The sequence below is a fragment of the Anomalospiza imberbis genome, chromosome 2, assembly GCF_031753505.1.
Source record: "Anomalospiza imberbis isolate Cuckoo-Finch-1a 21T00152 chromosome 2, ASM3175350v1, whole genome shotgun sequence".
NCBI classification, from domain to species: domain Eukaryota; kingdom Metazoa; phylum Chordata; class Aves; order Passeriformes; family Viduidae; genus Anomalospiza; species Anomalospiza imberbis.
Window position 1 is genome coordinate 71,113,736 of NC_089682.1, and position 24,779 is coordinate 71,138,514.

At 35.5% G+C, this 24,779-nt stretch overlaps 1 protein-coding gene across 8 annotated transcripts in view; it reads right to left on the minus strand.

Annotated features, from left to right (window-relative positions):
- PICALM (phosphatidylinositol binding clathrin assembly protein) overlaps positions 1 to 24,779 on the minus strand; it is a 66,188-nt gene that overhangs the window by 30,847 nt on the left and 10,562 nt on the right. For all 8 annotated transcript variants that reach the window (XM_068181632.1, XM_068181633.1, XM_068181634.1 and 5 more), the window contains exons 2-9: positions 9,987 to 10,129; positions 7,756 to 7,831; positions 6,447 to 6,549; positions 4,170 to 4,263; positions 3,555 to 3,666; positions 2,102 to 2,208; positions 871 to 912; positions 78 to 163 (exon numbers count right to left, since the gene is read on the minus strand). In XM_068181632.1, coding sequence (XP_068037733.1) covers positions 78 to 163; positions 871 to 912; positions 2,102 to 2,208; positions 3,555 to 3,666; positions 4,170 to 4,263; positions 6,447 to 6,549; positions 7,756 to 7,831; positions 9,987 to 10,129 — 763 coding nt within the window. The remainder of the gene's footprint in view (positions 1 to 77; positions 164 to 870; positions 913 to 2,101; positions 2,209 to 3,554; positions 3,667 to 4,169; positions 4,264 to 6,446; positions 6,550 to 7,755; positions 7,832 to 9,986; positions 10,130 to 24,779) is intronic.

A 24,779-nucleotide genomic window follows, 5' to 3' on the forward strand; every position in this document is an offset into this window, starting at 1 on the left:
TCTTCAAATCTTAGTTTATGATGAAATTGAAATAAAACTGATTTGACAATTTTCCAAAAGGACAAGGATATAAGCACCTGCTTGCAGCTGTGGAATCTTTGATTTTCTTCCCCTCTAGAGAAGCTAAATGTTGTTCCAAAGCATCAAGAAGGCTACTCGGTGCCTACAAAGAGAGACATTGGGGAATACATTTGAAGAAACCAATAGTTAAAATATTTTCAGAGAATGCAACTGTAGGGCAACTGATACACAGCTCTGAATACTTCTACCCCCTCCTGGCATTCTGTATGTATTTAATGACTTCAAGTATAGGGTGATGTATTCTACTCACTACATTATTCCATCACAATGATTTATCCGCAAAGACTGAAATAAGTCAAGAAATGTTAAAATTAACAGCTAGGAAACAGCAAGCAGATAATCAGAAGCAGTCAGTATTTTAAGAGACACTAAGAAGGAAACTGTACCTGAAGTAATTTCTCTGTGGATGTTCTGCAAGCCTTCACATTAACTTCAATAGGCATATAGCCAAAAGCAAGGCTGCTAAAAACCACAGCTTTGTAATATCATGTAAGACTTTCATTACATGACCTCACAGATATAAACTTTGTCTTCAAGCATGATGGAAATAAGGTTATCTTAAAACTCAATTAGAGAATGACAGAAATGTTATAAGTATTTTACACCAGGATCACTGAATATAAAAGCCAGGCTCTGACAGAGCTTGGGTTTGATCAGGAACTTTGAGATAACTTGGTTACAATGTATACAATAATGCCTAAGTGAGTACCATAAAGACAGGTTTTTCTGATCATGCAACCCTAAAAATACACATACATGCACTGGCAAACACATAATAGGTTTACCTACCTGTGAGAGATCTGGTATGTCTCCTCTGTCAATTCCAACTTGCTGTAATAAAACAAATGAGCTTTAGAACTTGTTTGCTTTCGTTGAAGGCAGAGATGCTCAGAAAGTAAACAACATTAACATTAAGTGATGCAAAAAGCACAAACCTGTTCAATATAAATTTTAAATATCCCAAATCTGTACTTCCTAATGGTTGGTTGTAATAAATTCTTGTTAAATGTATACACATTGAAGTAGGTGTGTTACACAGATATTTTAAGAGAGAACCTTAGAAACAAGAAAGTAAGAACCCAGTGTTTCAGAACCTGAAGAAGTTTGCCTGTCTCACAATTTACGTTGCAAACTCTCAGACCTACTGATATGCAGGATATATTTGATGAAACAAAGCATCAATGAAGTTTTGTAAAGCAACATTTTTTCTAAAATGCAGATGAAATTTAGGATGCTTGCAGCAGGACATATAATATTACAACAGAAAGATCAATACTCTCAACTTCAATTAATGGTCTTATCGGCTGAAGACAGTATCTCTGACAGAGACACTGTGAGGACAGACAGCAAGCCAAGCTTGAAGGCTTTTTTGTTAAGAGAGATACAAATACTAATGAAATAAAAACAAGAATAGAAGCACACCTCAACTGAGGAATTCCATAATATTAGGACATCAATTTAGCAGTGCTCTAGAAACAAGAAGGCAACAGACTAAGTATATTTTTTAAAAAAAACCGACAAACTAAACATTTTGCAAGGTAATTGCTTTTCCCTCTGTGAGTAAACATACAGCAAGATATCTTGAAGAAATCCCATGTTTATCTGTTTGTCTTAGTTACTTATTTCTGAAGCTGTTACTTCATCTAAAACTTCAGGTAGAATTGTGGGTTTCAAACTAGAATACAGCTAGAATCATAGAAAGCAGATCACCATGAAGTTCCTTTCTTTGTTTAAAGCAAGTCTATTCTTCAAAGAAAGCTCACAAGTATTCCATAACCACAGAAATTTTAAAATTCACATTAATACACTCTCCTCAAGTAAAAGATAAACCAATAAGCACTCCATAGTCAGGTTTTCCAATACAGTCCTCAAATGAACTAATCACCTGGGTAGAAATGAGCAAGACAAACCTTGAGAGAACAGCAAATAAGCAGGAAGGAAGAAGCACCTGTTTTATGATAAAATAAGCACTTTACAAGCTGTTTCAAATAAACAGCTAAGTTGACTGACTTAAGTTTACCTCTGCAACTTTAAGGAACTCTGAGATCCGTGTCATTCTAGTGAGGAACTTCTTATAAATATCAAGGCCTTCTTTGCATTGGTTCTTTTTCATATCAAAGTATTTTTCTAGAAACAGTAAGAATATTTGCATTAAATAAGAAATCAAGATTTGCAAAGGATATGCAAAGTAAAAGCATATAAACCATGACAAACAGAAAATTTCCTGCAGATCTGTTATTATGATAACTGCAGAAGTCACTATGCCTTATCTTGCACTAAAAGATAAAAGGTTTGTCAAATGTGAGCTAGTGGTTCCAAGCATGCAATTACACCTTACCTTGCAGGTATTAGATACCACAAAAACATAACCACCTTGAAGAGGACAATCAAGTTTAAGAATAGGTCACTCAAAGAAATGTAAACTCATCTTTTGGGAAGAAGAACAAACAAACAAGGCAGTTTTACATCTGGCAGTCAAATATCTACTCTATTCCAGTGGCCAGATATCAGGCAACATTTTGATCTTCTCTGACAAACTGATGCCTCTTACTATGGTCTGGTGCAGTGAAGTACAACTGGTTAGAAAACACCAGCGCTGAAAGCAAGAGGTCCCACTCCTCTTCTGAAAAGCCCTTTCAGGGCCTGTTTCTTCTTTTTTATAGAGCTTCACTCAAAGCATAAGTTGAAAGCAAGAGCATTACCAAGGGAAAGGAAGCTGACAGGGACATCACACTAGAAGACTGATTGACTTCAGATGGTCCCTTACTGACTTATTCTGGATTTTACTTTTCATTTTGCAAGCACTGGGTAATGACAGCAATCAGGTAGCTTCATCCAATCACAGCATACAAGATAATCAAGTAAGGAAACAGATTACTTTCAACTTAATTATTTCCTAAATTTATGCTCCCCTTTATCTTCAGTATGTGCAAGTGAAAGGCCCTTAACCTTGAATTTTTTAAATTCTCCTTAATATATAAAATATGCTCTAGGAATATAAAACAACCAATCATGGAAACAAAACAACATTGAAGTTTCAATAGCCAAGCAATCACTGATGATGTGACTGCAGACTTGCAACTGACCATAACTGATTCCCTTACTACAAAACAAACTGTTTCTTAAGAAAATCCCCAACCAACATCAAAATTCATGTTTGCCATGCAGTTCAATAAGACAAAATAAAAAAAGAACAAACCCAAAACTAAGGTACACAAAAATCTCCAACAAAGCAGTGCAAGAAAAAAAAATAGATTAATAAAATTTTGGATGGACTTTGCTTTCAGATTTTACCTATCCCTGGGTACAAAGCAATGTCAAATGCAACTGCACAGACAAACACTGCAAATAACAGTAAAATTTTGATGTTTTACAGTAAGACTGTTTCAGTTTCTCAAGAGAGCAGCTCTTGTGAATCATTCACTGAGCTCCCCCCTCCAGAGCTGAGCATTGCAGAAAGCAGCTGTATTTACCCAAGAGGTTAATAATCCCTTCGTTATATGCCGCGAACAGTCTAATGGCATCTTTGAAGAGGAGCATGAAGGCAGCATTAATTACACCATTTGTAAGTTCATTGCTATTAACCTAGGAAGATCAGAGAAAAAGTTAATTGAACTGGATTGATCTCTTACTGGAAAACTTCTAGTTAAACTTCAGCACACTGTCTCAAGACAGGCCTTCCAGTTATCTCACTGGCTGTTAGCAGAAAGTAGCACCATAACTAGCCAACCGTTTCTCTCACCACAGAATTAAATCAAGTAATTTTGGCAGACATTTTTGTTAAACAATGCTAATGTTAACTGACATAACTAAAAGACAGCATAAATAATCAGCTTTTCAACAAACAAGCAATTCTTACATAAGGTACACAATAAAAGCACAGTAAATTAGCACAAAGCATTCTCTCCAGTGAGCATTGCATCTATTTTTTCTGATTTCTTGGGGGTATACCAATGAACAAAATGATTTGTGCTCTTTAAGCTGTGCAGATAACATGGAACCAAGTGCAAGACATTTAATCTACCTATCTTATGTGTCTGTACAACACGTTGACTGTATGTTAGAAATGTACGTGCTGCTAAACTTACATTAAAGTCAAGAAGTGCATCCATTTGATTTTGTATAATTGGTACAGTTTTTAAGAGTTTTTCTGTGCTCATTGTTCTCATCACTCCATCAGCCCTGTTATGAGAAAAAAACCCAAAATTCTTCACATGAATTTTGAAGGCAATTGTTAGTAAGAAACAACTGAAAATATATCAGGTCATCAGAGAAACCATTTAAGTCTTTGCCATGCAAAGCCATCCTTGTGGTGTTTAGGAATGGTGTCTAGCCAATATAACCGTAATAAATGCAGCGCAGAAAGACAACAACTTATTTGGTCAAAATATTACTCCAAGATAAATTTTTACTCAGAGAAAATGAAACTGATAGTGTTTAGAAATATAGGAGACCCAAAATGCATCAGGTAACAAAGAAAAAGCTCCGAAGATTATTTTTTAATTAATTTTTAATATATTCTTTTTCCAATTATTATTTTGTGTCAGTTTGGATTCTTTTCAACTTTAAGAGTTAAGAAAGAATAAAAAAAATGCAGCAGTATGTTTTTCAAGCTTTTTCAGAAAGATTCTAGAGACTACATGAAATTTCCTTTTAATGGCTGACCACCAATATTTGGTTGCTTATTAATTGCTCAGATTGAATAGCCTAAGATTGGCTGCACATTTGAAAAACCCATCAAATGAATACCAAAAATATCCAAGAAAAGCAACAGCTGAGGAAGAGACTAAATCCCCTCAGTGACACGAAACAACTGCTTTCTGTAAGACAAATCAGACAGCCTCGCTGTTCATCAGCATGCACAGAGCAAACCAAATGCTTCCTGCAAGTGCAAATCTCATAGTGCATCTTCACGGAACAGTTTGTGGCTGTTCTCCAGGTTGGAAAGCTGTGGGGACCGTGCTGCTTCCAGCTCTCTACTTGTGCTGTATATTTACTCTTAACAACAAACAGCAAATGCAAGGAACTGAATGGGGCAGAGCAAGGGTGTGAGGGCCCTGAGAAAAATGGAGTAGAAAAGGCAGATTTTGCCTTCAGAACAAAAGGCACAATTGCTGCCATCAGAACAGTTATTCCTATTGGCTCACAGAAGGACCTCCAGGCACCTCCATTAGACCGAAAATACCTGATAAAACAATTGAGTATCTCTCTAGAGCAGTTTTAGCCACTTTACCACACATAAATCTTAGGTGTGGAAAATATTGTTTTTTGTTGTTGGCAATCCAAGCAACTCTAAAGGCAGAATGAGCAAAAGGAGCCCAGGCATGGTCCTTTTACTTTACCATCACACTTCAAGCCAAAATGGACTCTACAGTCTTAGCAAGGAGGCAGAGGGGATTTGGACAGTGTTTTGAGGCCCACTCCAAATGCCTTTTCAACATTAATGCAAAATACCATTAGACAGCCCATTACTAAAATTAATTCTTTCAACAGTATTACATTCCGATTTCTGTGGATTAAACATTAAGTTTTTAGTTTCAATATAAATTCACCTATATGCATAAGACACCTGAATGTAAAACTAGTATTATGCTTTTAAACCTTAAAAAGCACCATATAAAAAGATAATGGACAAAGATGGAAAGACTCAACTGTGATTGGTACCTTCTCTCCAGCCTTCCCAAAGAAGAGCTCCAGATTAATTCCATCATTCACTATAACATGTAACTTACCAAACTAGTGGTGCTCTGCACTGTGTTATTTTACATGTAAACAGGTACCTAGTCTCAAAATAACTCACTTCTCTTAAATGAGCACACTTTCCAGGGAAAGTTTGAATTCCTGTCGACCAACTCAGGACAGCATCTGCTGCAATGTACTATTATATACAAATTTACACTACCTTCACAAAGGTAGTAAACTTCAAACAGATATTTTGTGACAAGAACAGAGAAACACCAGGAAGGACTGCAAGGTGTTTCACCTGTCATTTAAACCTTCCAGAGCTACAAGGACAAATAAACTGCATGGTCCTCTATATTACCTAAAAGGCAAAGTATATGATCTATTGTGAAAGATTTGTTCAAACTTCTACTTTTTTATATAGACTTCCATGCATACCATCTTTCATTCCTTTATATTAAAATGTTAAAGTCTAAAGATAAAAAAATATAAAAACTGAAGTAAAAAAAAATTTGCAATATACATTTTGGGCAGTTGGCCTTTGTGTGTCATGGGAGATATTCAAAAGAGAAAAGGAGTCATTATTGTCTATATTAAGCCTGATCTAACATCAGTATTTGTCACTAGAATTACAGGACATACGACAAAACCTCAAGATCAGTAGAACAAAGTGCAGTCCTTACCCTCTTTTTACTTTTGTGAAGTCAAAAGCCACTTGTCTATAGGAAACTGCCTTTTCATTCAAATACCTGCTATACCGCCTGATAAATGTTGACATGTCATAACCTAAAAAATAAATTTCAGGGGTTTATTACTTACCTAATCAAAGAACAAGAATGTTATTCAAAATAAAGTGCAAAATATTAGCACAAGACAGCTCCAATGACTATGCAAAATTGTGCAAAAATATAATCTGAAAATAACTGCGTGCGTCATTGTATTCACCATGTAAATCAAACAGACAATACCACAAATATCTAGACAACCTCAACTATGTAAAAGTTTACACTTCACTTCCTAAGGAAATCACTTCCACAAGCAGAATGAAGTAATTTTTATGCAAGTTCTTTTATACTACAATACAAATTACTACCAAAAAATTAAATGATGCATTGACAAAAGCATTCACATCAGCTCCGCAACAAGTTGTCTCATTTGCAACTGAATAGAAAAAAAAGACTTTGATGGAAACACCACAATATGACAGAAATTTTTCTCTGTTAAGATAGCTGGATAGGAAATATTTTGACAACTGTCAATCTAGGGGTACAGACTAAGAAGATGATCTGTTTATAGTCTATGCTGAGACCATCGAAATTAAAACTCAAAAAAAAAGACAATTTGGTAGAGTCTTCGTTATAACTCAAAGTTTCTGTCCTCAGGTAACCACTTTCGCTGCCTGTTCTAGTACACTTGTGGCAACGATCAGAAGTATATAAAGAAGGAGTAGACAAAGTTAGGAACCACCTGAGGAGAAAAAAACAATGCCAGCTAAAAGTATGGTCAGAACTGCACTAAACTGCAGCATAACAGTTTGGAAGACTATTTCACTTGAAAAATCTGAACCAGAGAAACACTTATTTGCCCACTGAATTAGTCTCACAGATAAATGGAATGGTCTTTGATCAATTTCCCAAAAAAATAATTTAATTTTTTTTTATACAGTTCTTGTCTCACTGACATGATGTATGTACATAGGATGCATTTAAAAAAATAATAATTACAATGGCCTCACTTGGAGAGGTCTATCTCTATAGAAATAAGAGGAATACTGAGACCTGTATATCTAAGGAAGTGTTAGAAAAGATGCTACATGGTCCTCCAGGAGACAGCTCCTGCCACACCATTACAGCATTTTATTTAAGAAATGCAGTCTGGGATAAAATGAAGAGGAAAGTTACTTCCTAAATGATAAGGTTTGTTAGAGTAACCAAGTTGTCTTTGCTGTTCCTCAGCACATTACTAACTTTGAATGAATAAAAGACACCTTACCTTGCAATCCACTTTTGTCTAGGAAATTGCTCAAGTTAAACAACGTGTTTCTGGACGCCAGATACTGGATAAAACGCTAGATGAAAGAAAAAATTGAGTACTTTTACTGTGTTACCAAGGAGAAGGAATTGCAGTAACAATACTAGAAATTTTTTATCCAGGTTACAAAATTCAGCTTTTATGCCTTAAGATTGACTTCAAATGTGAAAACTATTACAAAACCAGCTAAGCTATCAAAGTAAGCTAGTTATTTTTTATGCATAAATCTGTGAAAAAATCCAAGTAGCATTTTGTATGAAGGCCTCATTCAGACGGAGCTTATTTTAAGCCAGAATATGGAACTCTGAAAAAATCCATTCAAATACATTCTCATTTTACATGGTCATAAGTTGTTTCACTGACTTCAATTTTATAAAAACTGATTTAATATTATTAATTAGCCAAGTCATCTTTGCTCAGCATACAATTGTAATGGCACTTAGCTTAAATACGAAAATAGGTAATGTAAATGTTAGTTTGCTTATAAATCAAATATCAAACATAACAATTCATATGAAGCATGAACACTGTATCACAATACTTCTAATTATACTTAATTACAAATTATGTTTCACAAGGTGAATGATGCTATTTTCATCTTCTAAAGACACCTTTCAGATTGTTAACACAATTTAATAGGAAAAAAAAATTTGTACAGAGCTGCTACAAAACTAAGCCAATCATTCAGTTGCAAGAAACGTTTTAACAAAGGACAACAACGGTGTTGATTAGTCTAACACGTACTACTTCTTTACTTTCATTAGCATAGGTTACATAGAAAAAAAGACTGGAGAAGAGTAAAGGCACTCAGTACCTAGTTATAAAGGAATTAAACCAAAGTTGGAGGCACCACCTCTGGAGGTATTTAAAAGACACACAGATGTGGCATTGGGGGATATGGGTTAGTGGTGGGCTTGGAATTACTAGGTTAGCAGCTGGACTTGATCTTAAAGGCCCCGTGCAATCTAAATGGTGCTATAATCAGTTTGCATTCTCATTCTTCAAGTACTATTTCTAACTGTGAAAAATTTCATCTTGAGCAGCAATCTTACCCTCAATACTTCTGTAATATATTTGACAAGAAAAATTTATTCGTAAATTATATTCTTAATGGAAAGTATTTTAGACAGTGGTCCCATGAAATACATTTAATTGCTATGAACTATTTTGGTATCAGTTTAAAATTCATATGAGCAAAGTGCAAGGTGTTTTTTGAAAAGAGTCAATTATCCCAATGAAGAAGTTTAAGCTTCAAGCCAACAGCAGAAGTTTGCCCTCTTGTGGCTTAGTTAGCTTCACAGAATAGATTTTCATCCAGACCAGCAATAACCTGCAAGTGAAACCTGTGTATGTTTAAAAACTTAACCTCCCCCCCCAACCTACACATGTCAGTCAGAGGAAGCAGTTCCTCTGAATACAACATGAAACGAACAATTTTGGTAATTTGCTAAAGGTATCTCAATTCCAAAGTTCATATAGCTTACATTATTCTGCAGTAAAAAGGAATGTTTACGAGCATTTTCTAAGAAAGCCTTAGAAATATATTTTTTTTTTGTTCTTTTTAAAGGCAAAACATTCAAGATACTGCTATGCTTGCCTTGGTATTTCAAACAATAAGGCCCCACAGGAATTAAAATTGTGAGACAAAACAAGTTTATTCCTTTTTGTGTAACTTGGGATTATGTTTCTTAAACTGTTCAACTGTTAACAGTTTGGTGTTATTTCACCCTGTCCTAGGGTGACCCTCAAAGCCAACTCATAGGCACACATTTGTTTTCATGATAAAAGATTAGGGTGTGATGGTAGAAATTAATTTAGAAACAAGTTATCTAGGAGAAAAGACCAGAGGGTTAGCTACAGCATGAAGGCAAAAATGCTTCAATTTTCAGCCTGTAGAATCCCATACCAGTTAATTTTTCTTGGGTTTTTTTTCTTTCATCATTAGAATATGAACATAGGAAAAAAGGACCCTCAGCATTTGGGACATTTACTTTTTACTCTAGAATTGCACACTTTGAAGTAGAAACAACAGAGACAAACAGAAAATGAAACCTGTGTTCATTCAGACTAGGATCCAAAAAGGCAAACCCGAAGATTGTCCTACAAAAAGAATTAGTGGAAGCATTTAGGTGACATTTACAGTAATGAGGGACTGCAACTGTTCTCAAAATAATACATAATTTTTGTATTACCTCATTTCCATACACCATTAGATGATGGGTTGTGATAAGAGATTTGAAGACCACTACCCAGCTACTGTTGGTAGTTCTTTCAAATAAGCTATCCGCCAGTTGTGGGATGTTCACATTCATCTCATTCGTGCACTGGATTAAATCTGCAATACAAAAATTTCTGCTGTTATTATCAGTTTTGTGAAGGAAGATCAATAATGTTCCCCAAAAAAATCAATACATTCATTTTATGTAGTAATATTTTTGATGAAAACTGAGTAGCTTTCCAGCAAAATAAATATTGAAAAGCAGCATGGCCCTGGGTCTATCAGAACTCAATAATACAAAGCTAGCTCTGCTCACTGCCAAGACTCAGATTTTGCAGCTGCCTTAGAAGGTCCTGGAACAGAAGTACCAGAATGACTTACACTACCTCTGACTAACAACTCTGAGCTTTCAAACACCTAAAGCATTAAAGAGCAAAATAATTATTACATGGTACCATTTAATTAAGTTTTACTAGAAGATTATGACTAGAATTAACTGTAATCTCAGATTTCTGGCCTCTTAATGGATCAGTAAATACTTTTCGACACTGGTTCAAAGTGAGTAATGTAAGATTCAAATAATACTTAGTCTTGATACAATGCAATCAACACCTTCAAAAGGGCAGAGAAAATGTTGAGTGGAAAAAGGAGCCTCTAGCAACAATGCCAGAAACTGACAGATTAATGTAGTTCAAACAAAATTGGATCATTAACCAAAAAGATGGTTAAGGAGCACAAGACCTGAGGTTGGCTAACTAAAACAAAGCTTTCCAATCTCTGTTCAGCCTGGACTTCTGTCCCACCTATGTAAACATGGAGAGCTATACTTTCAGTACAACCAACAGAACAATGTATCATCATCCAATAACTTATTTCCAAAGGCCGATGAAGGAAGGGATGACTTAAGATCATGACACTATGTTGACAAATACAACAGAAATAACTATATTATAATACAGCTAGCTTTTATTTAATATGAAGCTTAACTTAATGCAACATAATAGTAATGAAATTTTTGTACTATTACCACTCAAAAAACAAACTAGCAATTTTCACCCAAACTGACAGCCCTGCCAAGGGCTGTAGCTCAATAAAAATCAAGACTTCAGAATGTCCTATGCCTTCCTGTCTAAAGACTACTAAGGCATACTGGAAACACCCATTTAATCTGAAGGCAAACATTTCACTTTTGAAGACAGTTTTGTATCTTCCTATGAACAATCAACCAACTTGAAGGACTCCTGAAAGATAGTACCTTCCTTCAGCCAGAGCAGCAGGTAAGCATGGCTACCACATACCCTGAACTAATATGGTGAGAACTGAGAAAGCTGCTATTTACATGTTTTAAAGGAAGCAAGCAGGAAATGATTTCCACATTCATAAATGTAATGAGATGGAGAGATAAACATTCTTTTATCTACAAGTAAATCTGTGATGACTACAGGCATTCATGACCTCATTTTTAAGTCACGGCGATCTATTACTGGATGATGATTTGGGGCTGTTAAGACAATGCCAGGATATTACTCAGCAAGAGACATGCTCTGAACTGGATCATCAAAACCAAGCCCTGCAGCTTCTTCACCTTCAGGTCTTCCCTCCTAAATAATAACAAAAGCAGTTTTGTGTGCAAGGCTACCTGGCAGGAACATACATTAAATACAAAGGTACACATGTCACTGGATGTCAAGTCATATGTTTTGGCATAAGAGGTGCAAGTGCATATTAGAAAGTGAGAATTTCTATTCTTAAATGCGCAACATTTGCCATCAGATCAACAGTAATAAAATACAAAAGAAGAGGTGGCACTTGAAAGTTCACTATCTAAAAATATTTAAAAAAAAAACACCCCAAACTAATATCCAGTGTAGATGATATTTTGTGCTGGGAGAAATGTTTTCTGAAATGCCACTGAACTTTGAAATCAATATCTATTGCAGTGTATAAAAGAACACAGGCTCTGTAACCCTCAGAAAATCACCCCTCACAGGACTGATGAGTGTTTCTGTGAAAAGCATATGAATGAACCTGGGTGGGGGGGGGGGGCAGGCAGAGGGAGAGAGTGCAAGCACATTATGAGGAACCAGTGACCAACTGAGAGAGAACATCGGCAAGAAGAGAAGTACAGAGGCAACTCCATCCTTCATTGGAAGTAAATTTGCAAATGCAAGCAAGGGAGTCACTACAATACTACAGTTACTATAAACTAAATTTAGTAAAACATGAAATTTTTTTCTCTCCAAAATGCTGATTGAACAGATGCACAACAATCTGGTATGTATTAATACCTCAAAGTATCTACACCATATACATTTCAAAAGTTACATCTCTCTGAAATTTCTTTTGAAAGTATTTTCATGAGCAATACTAAATAGGTAAAGAAATATTTGCACAGTTACACTGAAATTAGAACAGTAATTTTTGTGCTAACTATACTATAAGCAGCATAGTACAGAGACAGCAGAAGATGGTATCCTTCATCCCACACTCCTGCACTACATCCCACAGTGCATATACAGTGTTATTTATCCTATTCCCACAAACACCCTTCATTAAAGGAGAGGAACAAATATATAGTTATTTTCACATCCTACGCTTAACACAACTTGTCTCACACCCACCTATGAAAATACTAGCTACGTGTTTGGAAACCTAAGAGTCCCAAAGCAACATATCTCTATACTGCTACGTACTGGAAATACTATGAGCAGTATCACAGGCAGGTGTATAACCAAAGGGTACAGCACTAAGGGGAACAGCTTTCATCTCAGAGCAAAAATAGAAACAAACAAAATAATCAAGAAAACAAAGGATAACCCTTGGTGAAAGAGTTTCATTGATCATGTTGTCATGGGAGTCAAGGAGAAAGATTGAATACATACTCCCATCAATACTACAGAAAGGAAAATCACTTTATGTGTTGACCTTCTGCATTAAGGCCCAGAATACCTCACAGCAGAAAAAGAAATTTTCCTTGGAAATAAACTACCTAAAATCATGGAATTCTGCAATTCTAAAATCTGTTAAAACTTTCACAGCATGAGACACACAGCATACAGGTGTTAGATAACAAATGTCATTCCTTGTTTCAAAGAAGGTAGCAATTAGCAACAAGAATCTTAAGCTTGCAGCTGGCTGGAAGACTTATATGAGGGAAGCTTAGACAGCAACAAACGCACAGTCATATCCATGGATGTGGCTGGGGACAGCCAAGGGAAATGCTACCAAGGTGCCCAGGGTGTAAAAGAACACAATGCACAAGAAGTGGTTGAAGGAAGTGGGTTTATTCCACCAGCAAAACAGAAGGCTGGAGGCAGAGAAGGGGAATATAAAGACTACCTTCAATCAGGTATCTCTTGAAGGTTCAAGAAAAAGGATGAGAAGCAAAAGGAAATGGTCAGGCAGCAGAGCCTGTAAACAGTCAGATCTGTTAATGTTCAGCATGGTTTAAAAGCTGGGGTTCATTACAAAACCTGAGATCCCTTCCAATCTAAAGCAATTTACAAATCTATGCAACATCTACAGAGAGAATGGAGGCAGGCAAAAACAGAGAAATGACTTACAAAGTAAGTTGAAGTCGGACAGAGTTGTACAAAAGGTATTCCTAAAGATCAAAAACCTTTGACTTTTTAAAGTGATTGACAAAACTTTTCAGAACACGATTTACCTACCTACATTAAATTGTGTATCAAATTTAGGCAGAGGTTTCAGAGGCAAAACTAGATTTTCCAAGAAAACACTTGTAGCTTGTTTTAAAATAGTGTTTAGATTTTATTTTTGTTGTAACAGTTAAAGCTTTCACCACCAAGTGACTTTCACATAATTCAGTTCTGTTTGGGTCTTTTTCCACCAAAGCAAGGGTTTTGAAAGGAATCATAACAAAGGTCTGGCCAACAGACATTTCAGCAACACTTGAATATTTGCAACTGCACCTGTACCAAAGCAAACATATTGCCCAACCCTGTTTGAGTTAACTACTGCAAAGCATACAGTACAATACTGTACAATACTAGGCTTAGAAAAATAATATACTCTCAACTCCCAACCAAGAGCTCTACAGCCTTTCAACCGTTCAGCCTTCATTACAGGAAAGAACAAGTGATTCATTGCCTTATGCTATTCATAGTTACCAGGTGAAAGAAGTATAAAGGTGCCAAGTAGAGTACAAGCAGAGAAGGATTGAAGATTCATACACAAGAAAGAAGCAGCAATCACCTACACAAAGCAGTTACTACAAGGCTATGATGATAAAGTATTCTGTCTACTCCACACTAGGCATGTAGATGTGGATTAGCCAGCCCATGGTAAAAGATCATGAGTCTTGACCCATGGCAAACATAAGGAAGTCAGGCTGGATAATAAAGCATCAAAGGCATCTGTCCTAAAGTGCCCCAGTGAATCCATGTACTTTCAGCATGTGCCTATGACCTAACTCCTTGTGCAGCACCTCGTTCTGCACCAGGCAGCCTGCTAAGACAAGATTATAAAAAACTGGTTTCCTTCCCCACAATAAAGAACCACAAGGTATCCTGAATGAGTCTTTATGATTTCTTTTCACAGAATCTTACTCATATGAATTCACAATAAGATTATAAAGAACTGGGATGAGAATAGCTTTTGTTAACGGTTTTAGTTTCAGATACAGTTTCAGCTTACCGTGTCAATTGTGGTAACTCGACAAGCAGACTGAACGTAAGCCAGATTTACATACTTCATGTACATGCAGTACCTGATTATTTCCAATGGTTTACCTGTATCTCTTTTTTTGAACAACATTTTTATTTGTAAGTATCAATCAGAAAATACTTACAAGAGAAAGATCTTCCAGGCCAAAAAGCATGCCCCACAACCCAGTCACTTCAAAATAGGTCAAGCAACTGTGACAGATATCTATTTGTTAACTATTGCTCCTTCATCTTTTACACCACAGACACTACCTAGCATAAGCAAGCAATTGGCTATATCCCGCAAGTTATTGATAGTTGTGCCATTTTAAAAAATATACATGTAATGGGAGAGACAGTATCCTTTCAGTAAGCAATTGAACTATTGATCATCCAACATGAGTAGGCAGATAGTGCCAAGAGCTAAACACATTACATTCTTCAGTTAAATACAAGAATAATAAAATAATATTTAAATACATATTGGTGGATCCAAAGCACAAGCCACTATACATCAGATCACATTTACTTATCTGGTAAATTTAAGTCAACACAGCAAACTTGTTTCTTTTTTTAAATACAAAAGGAAATAGCAACCATTTATTGCATGAATTAATATTCACAAAATTTATGCCCACATAGAGGAGTTCAACAGAACATAATTAATTTAGTACCTTTCAAACTGAAGAGATAACATGCTAGTGACTGACACTCTACTCACGAGGGAACTCTTGTGGCTACACACAATGCTGGAATACAGGACAGTGTCTCTCCTTAAGATAATTTTATTTACAAGTGTGCATCTGCTTAAGGCCATAAGAACGATTTTTAGATTTGAGCAAAAGATTTAATAATTATTGATATAAGGCTATTTTGTTTTCCTCTAAGGGACGATTTTCTCAACAAAACAAAACCTTCAAAGCTGACACACTTTCACTCTACCATACTTTTGGAAATGTGTGGGAAAAATGTTGGTGTCTCAACCCAAATGCTGAAACAAAGAGAAAATACTAATGGAAAAGACATGATTATCTACACAGTCAATACTCAAGTAAAATTCCTTTTCTGGCTGCCGAGATTTCAAATCATATAATGATTTTCAAATTAGACCAGTTTCCTCTATGTTAGGGTCTCATTTTCTTCTTGTTCTACGCAAATATTTGATCACTGGAACAGAGCTGCTCCCGCATTTGGTCAGCAATCTTAATCAAAATGCAAATGGCTGAATCTATATTAAACAGCTAAAACATTTCCAAAGGATAGGTGAAAAAGCAGCAATGTGACCATTTTCCACGCAATGACACACTGTGTAGCGGCAGTTAACACTGACAAGTTTAGGAATGCGGTGAAAAATTTCAACTATCACAAGTCAGCAAGTTCACATCAAATTGGTTAATGATATGAAAAATGACTGGTTTTATGCCATTGAGAAGTCAGACACTAGACAAAAAATTCCTTATTTTGATTTCTTCTTGAGAAGACAGTTACAGCAATCTTTTACTATTTCTAAACAAATTTTATAGGTTTAAGACCAACATTCCCCTGCCTATCCCTAAAGAGCTCATGATCTATATGGCCACATAGATTTTAAATAGTCCTGTTGCAAGTTCTAGGAAAGCACACACACCTGCCAGACCTTTCCTTCCCAGAAGGACATTGAGAAAGTTTCACAAGAGGGGGAAAATATGGGTTATTAAGAAGGAGAGGAGGGGAGGAAAAATTAAAGAGATAAGCATGTTCCAATTACAGTAATGTAACATTTGTCAGTAGATCTTAGCGAGAAACTGAATTTAGCAGCAATGAAGTTTTTCACGGTCCATTTTTATTTTGTTCTTTACTGAACTAGAAGTGTCTTTTTAACCAGAGTGGTTTGCATGAAATGTAACAAAATATTAGAAATATCTAACCTCCGTATATTAGATATTTTTCCCAGTTGTATTTTTTTCCTTCAAATTTATATAACAGATCATCTTCCTTCCTTGAATAATTGGCAAGTCAAGGTAGTCCCTTATTTTCAAAACTTCAATAAAAAGTATCAAGCAGAGTTTTTCAACTGGCTACACATGACAATAGATATTTTGGATTATGGAAGTTATTTTTTCTATTCACCTTGACACAATGACTGTGAAGAGTGTGCTCTAATTTTATCCAGTTACAAAATTAACAAAATTGAAATGACTTCACACATACCAATTTTATTCTAGCAAAGTGTTTTGAAAACATTTCTAGAACATATATAGACAATGTTCTCTAACATTCAAATACTTGGAGGTCTTAACTGTGCCATGAAAGGACACTTATGAAAACTTCAAGAAATCAGAAATACAAAAATAAGAACAAAAGAAAAAGGTTTTCTGTAAAATCTATAATTAAAATCTACTTGTGCAGATTAACAGTTCTGATAGCTGCAAACCCTGAGACATTCAGATCTGATTCTACACATTACAACTGACATTTTAAAAGCAGGTAACTTAATGCAAGCATATGGTAACTTTCTAAATAATTTCCCACTTCTTCCACCAGTGATGTCCTTATTTAAATATGGGAAATAGGATTAGAATGTTCCTGGATGTAAGTAAGTGCTTTTTATTATAGAACCAAGTAATTTGTCTAAAAATAATACTCAGGATAATTCTGAACATTAATGCAAACAGGTAAAATTGTAATTTTTAAAAAATGGATTTGTTCCTCAAATCAATACATTTGGCAACAAAAAATTAAACTTGTGCAAAAACAAGGATACCCCAAATGACATACTGGAGTGATCAAACTAAACAGTGATGTTAAATTTTATTCTGAGCCACTCACTTAAGGACATTTAATCTGCTGAATTTAATCTGAAGAATATTATATAACAAGCATGTATTTGAAAACTGAGTGAATACTTCAGTATTTTCCCAATTAAAAGAAAATACCTATGTTTGCAGTTTAAAACAAAATATGCCGTAAACACTATTTGTTCTAAATTTAAGTTTGTTTCTCTTCTGAATAAAGCCATTTGTACCAAACCACTTTACTAGAAGTAGTTTACTACATGAGAGTGCCCCTTGGCTTCAACAAAGTCCCCTTGAGAAAGTGGACAAGGAAATCTGGTCCACACATTTTTGAAATAATAATAAAAATTCCCATTGAGAATTCTTTCTCTGCACAGACACAGCATCTTAACAGCTACATGCACTGACTCAGGAAACAATTTATGAAAGAGTTAAAGAAATCTGAGAAGTCTCATTCTATTCTGAGCTTTCCATGTTTAAAAAGAACTAAGATTTAATCTAATTTAGATTAGATAAGCAGGATAAAAAATGCAGAAAGAAGATTTATTATAATGTTGACTAACTTGCTCTATAGCCAAAGGTTTGTATTTTCATTTCATCAAGCTACATCTTGCCTTTTTCTTCCAATTCAAATGAGACTATCATGTTCTCTCTCCTACTTAAACCGCTGTTTCTAATTGGAATTCACAGAAATTACTTTAAATCTTTAAATCAGTAACCCTGTGAACCCTGCCTTACTGCCTCAGGTATCTTTTAACTCTACATTTTTCTCATCTGGCAACACTTTGAGTAACTTACTACTTGTGTTTGAGAACTGCAAAAACTAATATATTTTCTGCAAAAAAATAGAGTAAAAATTAGTTGAACAACTGGTTTCAGTGAAGAATTCTCTGAAAAATATTAGTAGTGTCTACCAAAACTCCTCAACAAACAAAGCTGTACATTGGTAAATGAAACAGCAAATGTTAAAAATAAGGGAAGAACAACTCAAACCATTATGTACACAATTTTCCTTTTTCTTTTATTTATCTTAATTCCTACATACTGGAAGGTGCCACATTAACACTTCATTTAATATTCATAATCATTATTCAAACTTCTCCAGTTATAAATATTGGAAATGACAAATGTGGCTATGTTACTCTTGGAGAATTGATTTCTCAAGATAGACTTGAATATCGCTTTCCTCTCAACTTGCCAAGTACCTCCATCACATTTTAAAGACTAACATGGAAATCCTGCTAAATACTGCCTCAATAGCTCCAGCCACAGATTGTAAATATAACATTCTCTTTTCAAATCCATTCAAGCTGAACACAAACCACAGCTTAACTCACCTAGATCTCCATCCAAGTTTAACACATGGCAGAAGTTCATTATTTTAGATCAACACAAATGCATAAGATATATAACTCAAAGGATATGTTTTCATGACAACTCATGACAAAACAGAGTGGTCTCATTCCTGTCTCTACCTGCAAACATTGACACACTTCCACTGCTTATGTTATGTCAGCCCTAGTGCTTATGTTATGTCAGCAACCTAGAACCTATGGTTCTCTGAACCATACTAACTTCTCAGAATAGAAAAAAAGCCACACAAAACCCCCTAACCTCAGTGGTGGTAGGTGGGATAATGGGGACGACACGAGGTGACACAACACAGTATAGTTTTTTCATTATCCTACCAGATAAAAAATGGCTCACAAAAGACCAAAACAGGAGAAAGCCACAACAAGAAAAGGAGATGATGACATGCAAAGGTAAGAAGAATGAGAGGAAAAAGGCAAGTGGACAAGTCCTTCCACTTCTGGCACCAGTGAGTGACTGCTAATCAACCACCCCACTACAGTCATCCTCTGTTCTTCCAAGATGTCTGCCTTGGCCTTCAGTGGTTACTGTACATCTCTACAGTTCCAAGTTTTCTTACATTAATATTCCAAAGTCTGATGTTCTGGTGCAGATTAAAAAAGAAATTCCCTTTGTGCTTCTCAGTGGAGACTGAATATCCATTCTCCCCATAAAAAACTTCAACACAAGGGAAAAACTACGATTTTCTTGCTTAATAAAAAAAAAAATTCTTTCAATGTTCCCTAAATTTTCAGTCTTCTTAATTCATCCGACCTCCTCTCAATTCTCTACAGTTTCACTGATTTATACATATAAATACACACAAAAATACATATATATGAATGTATATATTTATTTATATATATATAGTTAAATATAGTGTCCCAGTTGGATAATGGAAATTACTTCCTTCTACAGACATATGGAAGGATGCCCATCTTTCCTACATTCTCGTGTTGGTGGTTTATAATGAAAATCAAGTGAGCCAAACCTACTTGCACAGCTCCTTCTAGACTGAAGTTTCACACCTTCCTTACATGTTTAGACCTCTGCAAGCATTCATAGAGCACTAAACCAATTTATCAGTGTAACTTCATCTTCTAATCTTGGTCTGAAGAGCAGCTGCACACATTCCCCAGACAATGCAATTTTCTGTTGATATACAGTGTGTACCAACATACAGTTACTAACAGAAAACATCATTAGAACTACATATGGACATATTCTCCACTTTAAGTATTCTCCAGTTGTGAGTAAATTGATGCAAGCAGTCTGTATTAAAGCAGCACTCTCTGGGTCCACTGAATTTGAAAATCGAAGAAAAAACACACTAAAACCCATGGCTGTTACCTGTACCTATCAGTTGTTATAACAGGAGAGTACTTTAAAATCTTAAAATACTAATCAATACAAATGTATCTAAAATATATTAGTTACCTTTTTAAGGATTAATTTCCAAGCTGCCACCCACTGTTAAGACTAAATTCTTCCCCAAAACAGAACAAATCAACAATCATTTTAGCTAATACTAAGAAATATGCAAGACAAGCCAAAACTACAGAATAATTTTGCTTTACATTCAGTTCCTACATACCCTTTAAAAGTATTTTATCATGAAATCTAGTTCAAAATGATTATAAGCTCCTACACATACACCAGCACATTATTCCCACTGAAAAGTATCTGTAAACTTAGAGCCTTGATCCTATCTTTATAAACATGCTTTATAGTGAGCCTGTGAACCATATTCTAAAGACGATTCTTGATTAAAAGATGAAAAATGTCTGTATCTATCAGCCAACTAACATGACAATTCTTGCATAAGTTGTCCATTCAATCTGAATATTTAAACCACTGGCCTAATTAAACCAGGGAAAAATCAATATTCTTTTTCACTGATCCCATGCTAATTTCAATGCATTCATGAATAAAATAATGAATAGTTCTTTATTCAAGACTGTCAGTATTTCCAGAGTGCATGGCTGCAAACACTTGAGGATGTGCCCCATTCCAGGTTCTGACAAGCGAGAAAGCAGCTATGTACCCTAAGGGTTCTATATGAGCACTGCTGTTTAAGAATACATTAGGACAGGTGGTTGGGCAGGCTTTACTATATTAAATATGAGAATAATTTATAAAAATACTTAAGCATCAAATATAATATTTATAGTGTGAATGGTCACACATAGTGGGTGAATGGAAGCACGATGAACTACACTAGGTGGAACTTTTTAACTTTGATGAAGACTAATTACTTTGAAAATTGCATCGCTTTAACACTGCTTTTATATCCCACTGAAAACATGAAGGTATTTCAAACAGCCTGCACACATGTGAGTTTATCCTATGATTTCACCTTAAGATGCATAGAAAAGGCACATAACATGGTTTACAGATAGCTGAGAGATCAGTATGTGATGCCAGAGACACTAACCCTCAGCTCTCTTCATCACCATATACACACACTGAATGTTACAAGAACAGTGCCCAAGCCATCTCCCTTTGCATACAGTAAATTTTTGGCTATAGTATGTACTTATAGCCCTCTTTTTCTGCTCCAAAGAACCTGTAAAAATGTTCTATAGCTATTGCACCTCCATACAATAAAAAACAAGTTGTGCTAACAGACATGTTTTTAAAACAAGGCTCATGAAACACACGTACAAGCTACTGTTGTACTGCCAATAGCACATAACCAATCCATGCAGATTGCTCTGGATACCTCCTGGATGCAGGCATAGTACCAACAAATGCCTTACCTGGCAGCTTGCTAGCAGTGATACAATGACATTACCTTAGCCCAGCACACTGGAACAGGGAAACCATTTTTTGTTAATAGCAGACACCACTGAACAAAATATCCTCAATGAGCACAACTCTACAGTAGTTCTGCAGCAAGACAACTTCTGTCTTTTCAAGAAGGTAAGCCTTTAATGTAACTAGGGGTCCCTTCAGTATCTAACCCTCTCAATCCTGCAAGGAACTCCTAATCTCAACTTTAGCTCACCTGGTTGTATGGCTTTCAGATGATTTCTGTTAAAAAAATACTCCCAAAGACCATCAAAGTACCTATCACAGAACCATAGAATGGTTTATGTTGGAAAGAACCTTAAAGATCATCTAGTTCCAACACCTCCACCACAGCAGAGATGTCACTCAGGCTGCTGAAAGCTCCATTGAATCTGGCCTTGAACACTTGAACAAGAACATCTAGAACTTCCCTGGACAATGTGTTCCAGTGCTTCACCATCCTCTGAGTAAAGAACTTCTTCCTAGTATGCAATTTAAACCCACCCTCTGTCAGTTTAAAGCCATTTTCCCTTGTCCTGTCATTATCTACCCATATGGAAAGTCCTTCTCCCTCCTTTTTGGCAGTAAACACTTCTGGCGCACTTATATGTATCTTCTAAATATACAGAGTATCCACACAAGTGCAATTTAGGTGCTTCTTAGATGTTTACCTTCCACATCCCTTATTCTAAAAGACACACCACAAAGCAATTTTGTAGTAGTGATGTACCATCACAGTAGAGCACAGTGAAACTGAAACCAGCGAGTGTTAACAACAACCTGACCTTCTGCCACCACATTCCACTGAACAAATCTTCAAGTCAAAGAATTTCAAAGACCTTTGTTACTTTGGAATTAATCACACACATGTAATCCACATTCTCTTCTCTCTGAACAGCAGTGCAGCATCTTTAATTAGAAGTTTAATAGACAAAACCAAAGAGAAGAGAAAACCAAAGCCATCTGACCCGAGGTCTTCCTACTCCAATACTTTCTCATTTCAGTAGCTCTAAGGTCTTACTCTGGCAAAGTTGTTTGGAATATGTGTCATTCTCTCCCATTTTAAACCAAGATTTTGGAAATTAGATTTCCCTCTGGACAAAAACCTAACTCTGAGCATGAATAGCACATTTTTCCTGAATGCCTCTGGGAGCTGTTAGGGAGCATGTATTGAAGTTAAAGGAGTTATGCCTCTGTGTTTGCCTTCCTCCATCAGTGCTGAAACTGCCAATGAAGATGTGTATATCTCATGCATGGTAGGACACATTTCTTGGTAGATACCACCCTCTACAGATTCTGGTTAACTAGTGGAAAAAACTGGGCTGCCTGCTTAACTACTGGAAAAAACCCAACCAAAACCTAACTTGTATTTGTGTGGAAATAGATTTCCTTTTGTCAAGAGTCCAATATAATATGTTGTACAAAACAGCTGTGCTGTCAAGGGAGTCTAAAGGTGTGTCAGCATCTACTACAGGTTCTTTTGCCCCTGTAGTATACTGGTTAAAAACCAACATTCCACATTTTATTTCTTCTCATGTATTTACACAGATTTTCAAAATAAACCTGATAAAGGGAAAAAAATGGGAAATTTTTGCATCCAAGACAAAAAAGGTTTAAGCCATATTCTAAAATGGTTTGATTATTACATCATGTTCATCCAAATCATAGAGATGCAAAAATTACTCATTTGGAATAGTTTTAATAAAATAGGCATCAAAAGCCCAATATATAAAATTACTGCAAATGATGCTTTTCTAGCATAAAATAAATAGAAGAAATTCAAATTACTTAGATTTTCAAAATTAGTACTATTTATTACAAAACAGTACAAATGCTTTTGCTTATAAATAGCAAAATGCCCAGCTACTGGAGAAAACCTCCTCAGATGATATCTTTAAAACAGATTTTTACTATTAATAACCTTCACACACATCATACTACAATCCAGCTATGCAGTATTTCCTATTTTGTATGGATAATCTATATATCTTACTTTTCTGTGGGTCTCTCAGGAAATACATACAGCAGTGTCCTGTCAGATGATCACTTACTCTTTTAGCTGACTGAACAGAGCTTAACAGGTCTCAATGTGGCTCTAATTTAAAGGCTTATAAACAATGACATAAGCATCCCAACAAAAGTGGAAAAACCTGAAAAGAGGGGAAAATAAAGCAAAGACAATTGAATCATGGGGCTAATAAGTGACAAACAAAACACAGATTTTATGAAGGCGGTTTGCTGAGGAATACTTTTCTCTTGAAGTTTCTATAGAAGAAGCTGGTCAAGCTCAAAGTAGTAACCCTCAAGATTATGAACACTTGCCCAAAGTGTACTTTTTTTACACTTGCTGCAATAACATCCTTACCAAATCTCAGTTAACAGACCAAGGAGGAAATCAGTTTAGACTATTTGCCTATTACATCATATAATGAATTTTTTTAAAGGAAAAAAAAAAAAAAAGAACTCCTGACAAAGTATCTCAATTATTTGAAAGATCAAAGCAGCAAATTCTCAAACTTCAAATACTTATCATTCAGTGAAAATCAAACATCATCCTTCTCCTACAAAGTGACTGGCAGAAAATCACACAGGCCAGCACAGGTTTATAAAGTTGGGTACTTGAGCTGCTGTCTCAGAGATCAAATAGGCTAAATGTTGTACTCCCTGGAGTTATGTAAAAACAGTTTTGCACAATGTGGCTGAGTTTTATCTTTCTCTATACTGGAAAAAAAATACTCTGCACACCAGATATTTTTATATTACTTCTGTCTAATTCCTACGTAAGACTAATCTTCATTTTTCCCATTAGGAATAGGAGAAGGAAGCATAACAAAAACCAAGAAACTATTCCTTCCATGTCAACGTATTTGGTGACATGCAAAATTCTGGTCATTTTGGTTAAGAAAGTGTCACTACTTTATCAACTACCATTTTTTAAGTAACAAGGAGAGTTCATGATACATGGATTTAGAGCACTTCTGCAGTCATTTTAACACAAACTCCATCAATTCCATACAATCTACTTCACTTTTTGCACTTAAAAGTAGGTGAACTCATTAAAGGAGATCTGTTGCTGACAATCACTTTCATACCTTTTCTTTTGACCAAAACCAGATCAGATTTTGACATGAACTGCTAGAAAGCTGGATAAAGCAGAGCACAAGAGCTAAAAAAAACCCAAAAAACCAA